Here is a 14649-nt window from a genome sequence, read left to right on the forward strand (position 1 = left end):
AGTGAAGACAAAACCATGGAACTCCTGAATTTCCAACTCCACACTGACAACAAAACTACCATCAAAGGCACCCTCGCCTACAGACCCCCAGGACCACAAACCGGCTTCTATAACACCCTCACAGACTTCCCAGCCCAACTCGCCATTGAATCCAAGCACTACATCCTCCTCTTAGATCTCAACTTTTACCTGGAGGACCCCACAGACATGAACTCTGCCAACCTCGTGGAATGAATGAACAACATGGGCCTCACCAAGCTGGTCACATACCCCACACACAGAGAAGGACTACACTGGACCCTATCTTCACGCCCTGCAACAGAGTCAAATACCGCCATACCATGGAACTAACCTGGACCGATCACTCCCTTGTCCACTGCAACATCACAGGATGACCTTGCACCACCCCCAACTCACCCAGCACCTCCTTCCACAGCTGGAGCAAAGTGATGGACAGCCCCAACACCACCCAGCCTGACGCCGCAACTATCCTAATGCTGGCAGTCGAGAACATCAACACCTCAATCACCAATGCCGCCGACTGGGTCGCCCCATCAAACCAGTCAAAACTCGTAGATCCAGCAAAGAAGACCGCTGGTACACACCGGAACTCAGAGCAATGAACCGCAGTTGCAAACAGCTAGATACAAGATGGCACACCAGCAGAGACAACATAGAGCAAGTCACCTTCAAGTCAGCCCTCAACAAATACCACCACCAACTCAAAGAAGAAAAAAAGGAGGCGCTTACAGACTGCATAGAGTCTAGCGCCAACTACACAAAGGAATTCTTCATCATCGTCAGAGAGTCCTCCTTCCCAGCAGCCACGAGAACTCGATGCCTCCCTCACAGGAACTCTGTGATGCTCTAGAAAATCACTTCCACTACAAGCTATCCACCATCTACAGGAACTTCATTGCCCCCAACCCCCCCGCCTCCTCAGCCTTGCCATCTACGGAAGCCTCCCCTGACCACCATCTCACTGTATGGGAACAGCTCAACACACCGGACACAACAGCCAGAATGAACTCCATCTAATCAGAAGTACCCACTGACACACGCACCCATCGCTTTTTCAACCTGGGAAACAATGAGATCAGCCGACAACTCACCACCATCCTCAACACATCCATTGCCATACCCACCTTTTCAGACACATGGAAACACGCTCTCAGACCTCTCCTCAAGAAACCCTCTGCAGACCCCAGTGATCTCCAGAACTACCTCTGCATCTTGCTAATCCTGTTTCCTTCCAAAGTCCTGCAGAAGGCCATCAACCGTCAGCTCACCAAACACCAGGAGAGAAACAACCTGCTAGACCCCTCCCAATCAGGTTTCAGAGCCAACCAAAGCATCGAGACTGCCCTGAATGTCGTCACTGATGACATACGCGACCTACTGTAAACAGGAGAATAGGCCGTCCTGATACTTCTCAACCTCTCCTCATCCTTCAGCACCGTTTCCCACCCCACACTCATCAAAAGACTGCACCAGATCAGAATCAAAGGAGACACACTAAAATGGATGGCATCATTCCTCATGGGACGCACGCAGAGAATCTGACTCCCCACTTAACTTCGCAACCAAAGAGCACCATGTGTGCCATCCCCCAAGGCCCACCCTCTTCAACATCTACATGACGCTGCTAGCCAACATCATCAAAACCCCTGAAATCAGCATCACATCCTACACCGATGACACCCTGCTCATCCTCTCGCTCTCAGCAGACCCCACTACAATGAAGACCAACTTTCACAACTGCATGAAGAACGTCACAGCCTGGATGAAGGACAACTGCCTGAAGCTCAACATCTGCAAGACCATTTGCTGGCCCAGCAAGATTAAGAGTTCAGGTGGATGGTAGACACCTTATATTCTCAGTTGCAAATGACATCTCTACATTCTTAGAAGACCGGTATGATCATGATATGGAAGCCCATCTCTCATGTTCTAATGAAAGACGAATCTAATGTTCTGAAGATTCTTATGCACACGCAGCACTAGCTTGAACTTTTTCCATTCTCTCTATGAATAAGAATCTGATCTATTTATCTTATCTTGTCTATATGACAACATGTTGATTATTTGGAGGTTAACAAACTCTCTGTAGTTGACTGTTAGTAGCTTGGTTACAAACTTTATATGTCTACTTTCCATATTACCTCTCACTGTTCACTGATCCTTCTGATCACTTGGGTTGTTTACTTAAGAACTTCTTAACATGTAACCTATGTCCCAAACTGCTCATTCATATATCAAATCTTTTCATATGCCTGTGACACACACCCATACCTAGACCTACAACTGCACTACATTACAATCCAGAGAATGCACGTCATGTCATGTTCTTACAAATCACTAGTTTCCTCACACCGTATTTTCCACTATGCAACATGGTCCAACTCAACATGTAGGTCTACCCTGTATCTTACCCATAGTGCCTTCAAAGGATGCTCACATGCACAAATATTAATCATGCCTAGTTCACTTATGACAGAAAGGTTCTCCTTTTGATTACCTTTCAAGCTGATATTCATTATTGGTCTCAAGGCCATGGGCTGACGTCTTTCTGTCGTCTCCTCCAATTTACCTCTTGTAGGTGGGAAGGGGGAGGGGGTAAAATTGGGGTCTTTTGGGGATCTTTTTCTTCTGTTTGCTTTCTTATGTTTACTTATGTTTAGTACCTGTATTGGTTTCTTAAATTATTTCTACTGCACCAAGGATTATGTAGACAGGGAAGTATGGCTCATTTTAAACCTAATTTTCGCTCAGTATGCACCACTCAAACCTTTGGTTAAACAGTGTTCAATGCCGTAGTGAGTGTAGGACACAGGCTACACACCGCTCACCTCTTGTGACGCACTGCATCTCAGTCTCCCCACAACTTGATGATCTTGACATGCTAAACTTAATCAGTCATCGTCAATTGCATGATGACTAACCCAACCCTAGTAAAAAAATCTAAAAATTGCCTCACTGAACGTTAAAGGCCTCAACCACCCAGCCAAGAATAAATAAATTGAGAACTATCCTTTCAAACTTAAGGCAGATCTTATACCACTCCAAGAAACTAAAATTCGCCAGAGAGAAGCTGCCTCACTTAACAATAGATGGACTAGTGAAGGCATATGTTCCCCCACTATAAATAAAAATAATAGGGTCATAAAGATTATCTCAAAGAACTGTAATCTCACTCTAATATCTCATTAAACTGCTGAGGAGGGTTGACTAGCTTACACAAAACTCAGCCAGTACTGAAAATACATTCACCTCCTCTACCTTTATGTCCCAAATGCTGATGTGCCAGACTTCTGGGTCTCCCTCAAAATATTCCTGGTGATGAACTAATGATAGTGGGTGGAGATTTCAATCTCCCCCTTAACTTACCTCTAGACAGACAATCGAAATTCCCTTGCCACTCTTCAAAATCTCACAAGGCCTTGTTAAATATCTGCACCAGATTTATTCTGAAGGACTGTTGGAGACTACAACACCCTGACACTAAGGATGACACCTTCTTCTCATTCCCACACTCCTCATATTTCAGAATTGACTACTTACTCATATTGAATGCCCACACTCACTTTATTGACCAGACTGACATACTCTCCTGACTAATATCCGACCATTCCTGTGTATCCTTGTCAATCATGGAGACTAACACTAAACTAAAAACAACATTTGGCGTTTTAATGATGAGTCAATAAAAGATGACGGCCACACATCGTGCATAGAAACGACCATCCTTAATTATATCAAAGACAAGAACTCGCCTGATATTGCGATACCTACCTTTTGGGACAAATTCAAACCTTCAATCAGGGGCACATTAATAGATATTCAAGTGGAACTAAGTAAAGAACCTAACAATAAGATAAGCACCCTGGAAAATGAAATTAGAAACTTGAGGTTCTCCACATGGCGAATCTTGACTCCAGCACCCTCACACTTTTAATGGACAAAAAAAATAAATACAACAGACTATTAAGCGAGAAGGCAAGGGGTCTGGATTAATATATTCAAGTGCCTGAAACTCTGTGAGGCGAATAGTGCAGGAAAAAATGCTTGCATCTTATCTGAAACATAAACAAAACTAAAAGCAAAAATGTGAGCGCGACTGCAGCCAATGCTCACATATGGGAGTGAACCAATACAAGGGAAAGATGTGACGGTTTTAGATAAAATAATTGGTAGGTCGTAAAGAACAATCTTTCGGCTACCAAATTACGTGTCACCTGCCCAAATACACCTGGAATTCGGTCTTCAGAAGCAATCCGTGGAAAGAAGGGGTGCCTATATAAAAAGCTGGCACAAGATTAGAGGCTCAGAGCAGGGATCCCTAAATGCACATCTATAGTTTGAACTGTCACACCGAGAGAAATCATCCGTCAGAGAGTACCTGCTGGAAAGGCTTGAATTGACTAACCTCTGGGAATCCCCCATAGATCATAAGAGCTTCAAAAAGGTCGTAACCAAAGTAACAAAACTGATATCCTCAATAGAAGACAAGGACAATTTGGCCAAGCGGGCTCACGGATGGACAGTACTTAATGATTACGCAGCTCTGATGCCACAAGCTTATTTAAAAATGGGAGTTAAACAAGAGATAAAAGAAAAATTCTTAAAATTGCGATTGGGTATTATACCAATTCTCCCTCACTTGCCTTCATGGAAAAGGAGATCGGAGGAACAGTCTTGTCGTTTTTGCGGATCAGGAAAAGAGGATCTAATACATATAATTCGCATTTGTCCAAGCCTGTTAGATATAAGGCAGGCCTTGCTTTGACCAACATTTAACCAGTAGGGCATCATGACCTGCAGGCAGGCAGTAAAACTATGTTTTAACTCAGAAGAGATCCAACTAAACTGCCGATTCACAAAGTACTTTGATAAAGTGGCAGAACGACTTAAGCTCTTGTTACAAACGACAGAAGACAGCTGGCCCACCCTGATTGAGCAATTTAATAGCCAATAATAATTGCACTATTGAAGCACAAGCACTTTATCCACGTTTTTTAGATACGTTAGGAGGCTTGAACAGAAACAGAAGTATTGGCATTTGTTTATATTTTTATCCATTACAAAAGGGCTGAATAGACAATAACATCGAGATTTAAAGTATAATAGTTGAAGATCGGATTTTAAAGGTTATAATGTAAATTGTGATAATGGTTTTTACTCTCCTCATTCATCTTTTAACTTGTATTGTCTCAATTGGTTCTCTTTTATTTTTAAAATTGTGAGTTCTAATTAACTGTACAATAGATAATTCTAAATAATTCTAATTCTAATTCTGTGAGGCGAATAGTGCAGGGAAAATGCTTGCATCTTATCTGAAACATAAACAAAACTAAAAGCAAATTGACTCCTTCAAAAATAAACTGAATAACATACAGACCCCCAAAAGATTCTAGACATGTTCAAAGAATTCTACAAATCTTTATACCAGGATGACTCTCAGATCTCATCCGAGTCCTGCAGATACTATCTAGATAACCTAAATCTACCACAACTGTCCCACGCAGACAGAGTGAAACTTAAGTCTTCCCCCAGTGCAGAAGAAATACAACTAGCAGTTAAATTCCTTAAATCAAGCAAAGACTGGGCCCGGATTTCTTTACAGACATTTTTTACAAAACATCTGCACCCTCATTTATCCCCACAATTGTCGACCTTTTACACCATTTTGCTGAATCTGTTTCCACATCTGGAACAGCAAGTGAAGCCACCTTAGTTTAATCCCAAAGGACGGCAAAGACCTAAACCTAGCAAAAAACTGCAGGCCTATCTCCCTAATTAATTTAGATGCCAAGATATACACCAAACCTTATCCAAACTCTTAGAACCATTCCTACCTAAACTGGTTATTGGATCTCAGGTAGGCCTTATGAAAGGACAAATGTCAATGATAATACCTGACTACTCTGTCATGTACTAGAAAGAGCCAAAACATTACCCTTTGAAATGGTGGCCCTCACTGTCATGTACTAAAAAGAGCCAAAACATTACCCTTTGAAATGGTGGCCATCACACTAAATGCTAAAAAGGTATTTGATAAAGTCTTGTAGGTCTTTCTCAATGAAACCTTATCAAAATCCAACCTTGGAAATGACTTTATCAAAATAGTTATGGCTCTGTACGGTAACCCCAGCACTAGAGTGAGATCAGGAGGCCTTGTCTCTTCATCTTTCGAATTAGAGAAGGGCACTAGACAGGGATGTCCTCTCACCCCCTCTTTATTTAACCTTAGAGCTGCTCCTTTACAATATCCAGAATATTCGGTGTTAATTGCCATGAAGTCATAATTAAGGTAGTGGCGTACACGGACGATATTTTCATTATGACAGATAATGGTCACCCATCCATTGAAGCATTTCTTAATACAATTGAGAATTATGCTCTGGTGTCCCGGAAAATGCAAACAATCTAACTCAAGACTTAGAGGCTACTTAGCTCATGCAGAGAGTTTGCAGCCCACACATTAAAAAGGGCACCTCCTGGATTGTATATTTTAAAACATATCTGAGTTAAGGACAAGCACCTCAATCCCTCTGTACTGGTCGGATCATTACATAATCCCTTTTCAACTCAACAAAAGCCGATGTAAACCTATTCCTACTAGGCTGCGTCGAAGCTGGGCTAAACCAGACAAGGACAATTGGGACTACTTTTCAGCTCTGTTCCTACGTTAACAGAAGATATGGACCAGATACATTCTATATGCGAAGACTGAATAGGAAACTCTTTAGAGCAAATAATTCCTAAAAGAATTCAGAAAAACAATTGCATGTAAGCATTGGTTCACCAATGAGCTACTCATTAAAAAAAAAATAAAGAATCTAAGAGCAAGGAGATAATTTGGAGAAAACATCATGACAAAGCCAGTAAAAAAGTTTACAATGACACAGTAAAAAATACCATTATGCTGTCAGGAAAGCTAGGATAGCTTTTATTAGTACAATGATTGATAATTCAGTTAACTCTGCAAAATAACTTTTCTAAATTAATTTATGAAGCATCCCACTTAGTTAAAAGGCCCAACACCATCTGAAGCCAGATGCAATATGTGTGCCACTTTCTTTATGGAGAAAGTAAATAAAAAATGCGCAACTCTTCCAGGGTATTTCAAAATCCTAAGGGTACCTCATCTCCCCAGATAGAGAAGGTTAAGGTGCATTTAAACTCCTTCTCAAAAAATAAAACCTAAGATATTGAAATTAAGTCAGGTTCCCCTTTGGAATCCGCACCCCTCAGTATTCTTCGGAAAGTTTTTTGCCTAGTTCTGGCAAACATAATCAATCAGTCTTTCAAATGCAGTGAAGTACCACGGGCATGGAAACATGCCATCCTAAAACTACTTTTTTTAAAACCCTCACTAGATCCATTAAGTGCTGCATTTGATACAGTGTCTCATAAGACACTTATGAGGAGACTAGAAGAAGCTGGTATAGCGGTTAATGCCCTTAAATGGTTAGCCTCATTTCTACAAAACAGAAGTTTTCAGGTTTGGGAGGAAACATTCTGCTCCAAAAGCCTCACATTGGGTAATGGGGTGCCACAGAGCTCATCCTTGAGTCCCACCCTTTTTAATGTTTATGTTCAATCACTGGCAGACATCATAATGGGACATGGTGTTTCAATGGTATCATGTGCTTATGATAACCAAATTGCCATCTCCCTAACACTTGACACAACAGCTCACTCCACCCAGATTATCACTTCTCTCAGAGATGTCACAGACTAGATGTCCAGTAACAGTCTTAAACGTAATGGAGACAAGACTGAGGTGTTGGTGGGTGGCAACAACCCCTCCCTCTGAAATGAATTATAATGGCCCAACTATTTAGGAGATTTACCCACCTCCCCCCAAGGAACTGACATAAAAAGTCTGGGTTTTTGGATCGATCGTCATCTTACCATGGAGGTCCAAGTTAAGAAACTAGCTGCCAGCTGCTTTGGTCTACTCAGGACCTTAAGGAAGGTTCTGAGCTGGCTACCCCAGGACACTCAAAGAACAATAGTCCAAAGCCTAGTGCTCTCCTGCCTTGATTATGGAAACTCAGTCTATCTGGAAAGCCCTCTATATGTGATCAAGCGCCTTCAAACTGGTCAGAATGCTACAGCCCTCCTTCTCTTAAAGATTCCCAAGCATCACTCTGTTTTGACCTCTCTGGCAGGGTATCATTGAATGCCAGTTCTCAAGAGAATCAAATTTAAATCTCTCTGTTTCGCCCACCGAGTGATTTAAAATAAAAGTCCTCCTCTAATGCAGCGGCTGCTAACTACCTATAACCCCAAAAATGATTACGCTCTGCAGATCAGATACTCCTCACTATCAAAAATAAAGAAATCCAGGAGTGGAGGGTGTTAGTTTGACTACCTGGCACCAAGGCTCTGGAACTCGCTGCCTTTATCCCTGAGGATGCCCAAGGAAGAAACAAAATTTAGGAAACTACTCAAAATGTATCTTTTTGAATGAGTGGCTTGCTTGAACCTCCGTCACGGACATGATCTTCGGCACTGGTAGGCCCGTTGGGTAGCCATGCGCTTTACAAGTCCCTAGCATAGCATAGGCTACAGCCTCAATAGACACAAATCCAAAGTGAAAGGCCTAAATAACATCTGCTCTAAAGAAGTCATAGGAAACTCCAGCCTGGCATGTCAATCAGCCTACCTAAAATATCTAGGGATAGAATTTCATGGAGACCTAATGGATACCCCAAGCACAATGAGAAGATGACCCTACAGAAAGTTCAAAACCTTCGACGGTTGGAATCCTAAATTCATCATCTGGTGGGGACACATCGAGACCATAAAAACGATAATCACTCCTATAGTAAATTACCTCATATCCATGCTCCTACTATCCCTTTCAGATCACTTCTACAGTAGACTAGACAACGTTTTATATGCCTTTATCTGGCAAAATAAATGTCCCAAAACCTCCTTCAAAAACCTAATCTTCCTACCTCCCTTGGGGAGAAAACCTTAAAAACCTAGGAACCTACCAAACAGCATTCCTGGCTAAACGGCTGCATGTGGTTTTACCCTCCACAGGACTACACTCTAGCCTGGCTTCTAGTCGAAAGAGCAATTCTAGAAGATCCTCATGCTACTCTCCACTAAACTTAAACCCTCCCTACCGGCTAAACAAATTTTCCAAAACACCAAAAAGGCTTTGGTAAAACTAAGCGCAAACCTGAAACTTCCGATAAAGTACTCTAACATGGTTTCTCTATGGAATAACACGCTATTTAGGATTGAGGGGACTCCAGTTTATTGGAAATCTTGGTCCTCTAAAGGGATCAACTTTTTGTCACAGTTGGGCCCAAAAACCAACCCACTTTCCTTTTGAGAACTACAGATTCAACTCAACCTAGAAAACATGGATTTTTACGATTTTCTTAAACTTAAATCCTGTATATCTGAGGCCAATCCACTTTCCCAAGACCCCTCCCTTCCTAAATTGATTGTTGTTGCCAACAGATGGGGTCACCAGGTCTTAATTTCTATAAACTATTACAACCAACCTCCACATGTTTAAATCTGGGCATACAACAAAAAAGGAACCAAAAGAACTCTATATCCCAAGAGAACTGGAACTTGATTTGGAAATCAGTCGGTGCTCATAATATATACCAGAACTCTCCCAATCTAAGTTCTGACTCCTGCATAGATATGTTTTGGACTCCTTCACGCCTCCATAAAGTTAGACTTAAAGATGACTCAACTTGTTGGAATTGTAATAAAGAAACTGGCTATTTACCACATGCTCTTCTCCTGCAAAACTATCAATATGTTTTAGGACAGAGTATTCGGGTTTCTCTCGTCACATTTTGGCTTTCAGATTAAACGCGAGTTCCAAATTATCAGTATGGGGTTTCTTGATCCTTGCCTAACCTGCCATAATGATGCTCTACTACTAGATATTCTACTAACAGCAGCATGTAGGTCCATCCTTACCAATTGGAACTCCCCTGCGGCAACTTCCTTCAAGTCCTGGCTCAACTGGATTACACATATAAGAGGTGCTGACAACGTTGCCTTACAGCACTCCCCTTGGAAATCACAACATAGACCTTTATGAGAGAAGCTTGACAACTAGGGCCTGATGTACGACCCTATCATTTAGCGCCTCGCAATTTGCGACACATATCGTGTCACAAATTGTGAGTCGCTAAATTAAATGTACAACAGTGTGTTTACCCTTTTTTGCGATTCCAAATTGGATCACAAATTGCGAGGCTCATTAATATTAATCAGCCTCTCGCAACTTGCGAGCCCATTGTGAATGCCAGCCCTCCCAGGGATGGTGGCCTGCTGGGCTCAGCAGACTACCATGTCTGGGACTGCTTAAAGCAGCTTTTTTTTTGATGCATTTTTTAAAAAAATGAAACGTTTCCGTTTCATTTTGAAAGGGCAGGCACTGCTCCCTGGGACCACTGCCTGCCCTTAAAAAATTATTTTGCATGTATTTACAAAGGGGAAGGGATCTCCTGGGGACCCCTTCCCCTTTGCAAATGCATTACCACCTACTTGAAGTAGGTGGTAATTGCGAGTGTTTTGCGACCGCAATTGTGGTCATAAAACATTAGTACATTTTTTTGAGACTTGCTATTTGGAAGGGAATGCCCCTTCCAAATAGCGAGTCGCAAAACCTATTTACCGAGTCGCAAAAAAATGGTGACTCGCTAAATAGGCTATGTACATGGCCCAATATGTTTTTGCATGCGCAAACGGGTTCGTAAACCCATTTGTGCATGCAAAAATGGGTTGTACATCTGGCCCCTTCTTCCCTAACATTAAACTCCCATGAGTCCTCACCCTCAATATATACCTTACTTTCTCCTCCATTTGTCAGCCAAATATTCGGTACCTCCCCCTACGGTAGCCTGAGCAGTGCGCACATGTCCCTCTTGCTCCTGCAATACTTCAAGATCTGTGAACCATTGTCTTTATATAGTGTCTTTAAATGCTTTCTTATGCAACTGTGGTACGTTCTTAAGTATGTCTGTATATCTCACATTTGGAGCATTATTTCTTTATCATGTCAACATAGTCACTTGTAATGCATATGTTTTATCACAATCCTACCCTACTGATCCTCCTCTGCCAGTTGTGTGTCATGTATAATTTACTTTTTCCTTGTGTAATTTTGGGTTTTTCCAGACTATTCATGCAAAGTATGCCTCCTCTGTATTTTGTTTGTTTTATCCTTTGTTTGGTTTATGTTTGTTTCATTGAAAAGGCTCAATAACATTCTTTGAAATAAAAAAAAACTCAATCGATATATGTAACATGATAACCAAGCAACAAATGTGTTATAAGTTTTTAATAATGGTTGCACAACCCATTTTCTTGTTTTTGTCACAAACACCTGTCTCTAGTTTTGACTTGTGGAAAAACTGTTTGACCCACATACACAAGCAGGAAAATAGTGCAAAATGGTTCTGCTCTTTTATTACACTAGTTTATAGTTTGTGTTATAAGGCCTATGGGTGGATGTTACAGCACCCAAACAAATTTAGTAGCACATGTTTATACCGTGCCATCTACATGGCACATCACACATACATACTTACCCAGAGCGTGGAAGGAAGATCGTGGCATGATTTCAGGGGCAACATAGGGCTCACAGTCATCTTGAATCCGCTCTCCGTTCTTCAGATCCATCCAGTCTCGACCATGAAATTTCGGGGGTACAATGAAGGGCACACTTTTATTCCTGAGAATAAAAACAAAATTGTTCAGCACAAACTATTAGAAGAAAGATTAGTTCAATCAGTGCTTGAAATGGAAAAATAGAAGTGCAGGTACTTTGTATCAGAGTACCTGCTTGTTTCTGAGAAGTGCCGGTACTCTCCAATTAAAAGTATTACGCCACTCTTGAGAAGTGCTGCTACTCTCCCTCTCAAAATAAAAAAGTGCCGGTACTCCGTACCAGACAGTACGGCCCATTTGAAGCACTGGGATATATACAATAGAAGTGGTGGAGCGTGTCGTTAGCCTCCTGGGCTTAACGACACGCTCCGCCACTTCGGAAACGCAAGGCTGCACCATATTTATGAGAATATGGTATAGCCTTGCGTTTCCCCCTGCGATGGCTCTAAGTTTAACAACTTAGCACCAACGCAGGCACCCTTGCACCAGAGTGCAAGGGTGTCTGTGTGCAGGGGAGGATTGGTTATGTGGGGTAAGGTTTCCCTTCCTGCACATAAACAATCCTAACATGCCATTTTGTGACTTTCATGTTTGCTGCTTCATGCAGCACACATGAAAGTTACAAATTGGCATTTTTTTTAAAAGGTTTGTTTATGTACAGGAAGGGACACCTTCCTGTACATAAACAAACCATGACATTTTGGTTTTTCCATGTGTGCTGCACTAGGCAGCACACATGGAAAAAGCAAAAATGAGGAGAAATAATGCATTTCTCCTCTTTCCGCCAACTTATGACCAGGGTTTTCCTGGTCTTAATTTTGGCGCTGCCTCCTATGCACGCCACCCTTGTACATAGGGGGCAGCGTCAAATACAATTGGTGTTATGATGGAATGCCCACCACAACACCCACTGCACCCCGTTCACGCTAAACATAGCGTGAACGGGTGCCTTATGTACAAGGCAGCATTAAGCCACGTTAGGTGGCTTAACGTTGCCTTGTACATAAGGCAAGGCCCCTATCGCCACGGGAACGTCACAAAAAGTGACATTCCCGTGGCGATAGGGGCTTGTATGTAATATGCCCCTGTGTTTAATTCATGTCAGCACAACCTAGAAAATACCGGAAGGGACTTGCCCAGGAGCGGCAAACTAGAAAGGTTGCTTTTACCGCCCGAGACGGCCGGTGATAGCGGGGGGAAGGCCGCTGCCCCCAAAACTCGTGCCTCCTGAAGACTCCCCCCTTCCCCCCACCTACGACACTGAAAAGAAGGTCGCACTGTTGCACAGAGCTGAGTTCAGACATAACTTGAAGTGCAATGTCTATTGTTTGAACTATACATATAATTTTAGTAGGTTTTAGTAAAATCAAAAGGTCTTGGCTAAAGCCAGACCTAAAAAAGAAAGATGAATAGAGTACAGGTGTACATTTACACTAACCAAAAGACTGCTGATTTTCCACTCTACAGTCAATCCTCAAAAGTAGAGTCAGGCCAAACAAATATATGAACTCCAACATAAGTTGTTTAACCTTTGAACATTGGAACATTTGTAAAAGCCTACAAGGCATAGATGGCTATGCATCAGCATTTACAACTTTACTAAGATTCAGGCTTTGCACCATCTAGTGCAAACAAACCTGGAATTATAATGATGGGACTTGGAAGGTGTGGAAGTCATCAATTGCTTTCGCGATCACATCCACCACCTATTTTGCATAGGTGGTGGATAAGATAGCGAAAGGAGTTTGATATTCTACACCGTCCAACTAAATTTTTTGCAGTTATGGAAATAACAGCAGAACAATTAAAAAATATATTTTCGCTCCTGTTAGACTCATGATATTAAAGGTAAAATAATAGCATCATATTAATGATAATAATAGTAATAATATTTTTTTGTTTTCAAATACTGGTAACAAATGCAGATTTCTTATTGCATGCCTCTGTAAAGGTTTGAATTAAACTAAGTTTGTTTTAAGTAACTTGGAAAAATGAAAGACATAATAATGGATTGTTTTTGTAGTCTCACTATGACAGCTTTTTCTGTGCATTGCAGGCAACATTGTATTCCATACTTTACTAGCCAATTTTTCCTATCCTATTTGACAGCTATATTGTCACTTGCAATTGTGTGATTGTGATTTGTTGCTTTTTACTCTGTACTATGTTTCTCCCTCATCCTGGAGCCTTGGTCTTTTCACCATATTTGTGATTGGTTGATGTGTTGTAGCCTTCTACTGTTGAAATTATGGAACTACTTTATGTTTTTTTTATTTGATCATCACTCTGCGTGCTTTTTTATTTTTTTACCAAACTTCCTTCCTGCCATCTCTATGACCCAGTCAATGAACCAGATGTTGCCCTTCACGATCCCCTGGATGTATCCCATTGATGCTCCTCGACTGCCAGCGGCTATATTAAAAGCTTAGAAAACTTTTCTTTCTATACCTGCATCAACTGCGCCAATGTACATGATGATAGTCGTTCCACCGCACCAATGCATGTGATGATGCAATGCATATTTTATCATCAAGTGCAGTGGCCATCTTGAAAGTACAGAAAGCAATTTTTTACATTGGTTTCTAGCGCTTTATAGGGTTTGGCAAACGTGGATGTAGTCGCTTGTTGAACATTGCTAAGCAGGACCAAAACTGGCATTGCCAATGCTTGTTTAAATAGTGCTTCATACTGCACTTCTGCTGTTGCCAAATGCTGCAAATGACTTTGCCAAACTCATTTTACTGGGCTCTGCAGGATGGAAGGTTGACTCTGCCTTGCCATGATCCAAACTCAAGCCCTCCAGATCTCGGCATTTGTCATCAGCGTTTTCAGCTCACTGAGCAATCCTGTTGGCTCTACATCGTAAGCCCTTACGTCGTAAATGCTCTTGAGATTTAAACCTTTAATTCTCTGAAGAGGATTTGTTAAGACCTGTAGCAATCTATGGATTCCCTTTAGCCTGGAAATGTACCTATCATTCAGGGGCTT

The 14649-nt window shown here is 41.7% G+C and overlaps 1 protein-coding gene across 3 annotated transcripts in view; it reads right to left on the reverse strand.

Annotated features, from left to right (window-relative positions):
- The window catches only part of LOC146867778 (synaptotagmin-15-like), a 278429-nt gene that overhangs the window by 144785 nt on the left and 118995 nt on the right, over positions 1-14649 (reverse strand). For all 3 annotated transcript variants that reach the window (XM_085607884.1, XM_085607875.1, XM_085607893.1), the window contains exon 3: positions 11583-11725. In XM_085607884.1, the coding sequence (XP_085464010.1) occupies positions 11583-11725 (143 nt within the window). The remainder of the gene's footprint in view (positions 1-11582; positions 11726-14649) is intronic.

This window comes from Triturus cristatus, chromosome 1_2 (assembly GCF_964204655.1).
Source record: "Triturus cristatus chromosome 1_2, aTriCri1.1, whole genome shotgun sequence".
Lineage (NCBI taxonomy): Eukaryota > Metazoa > Chordata > Amphibia > Caudata > Salamandridae > Triturus > Triturus cristatus.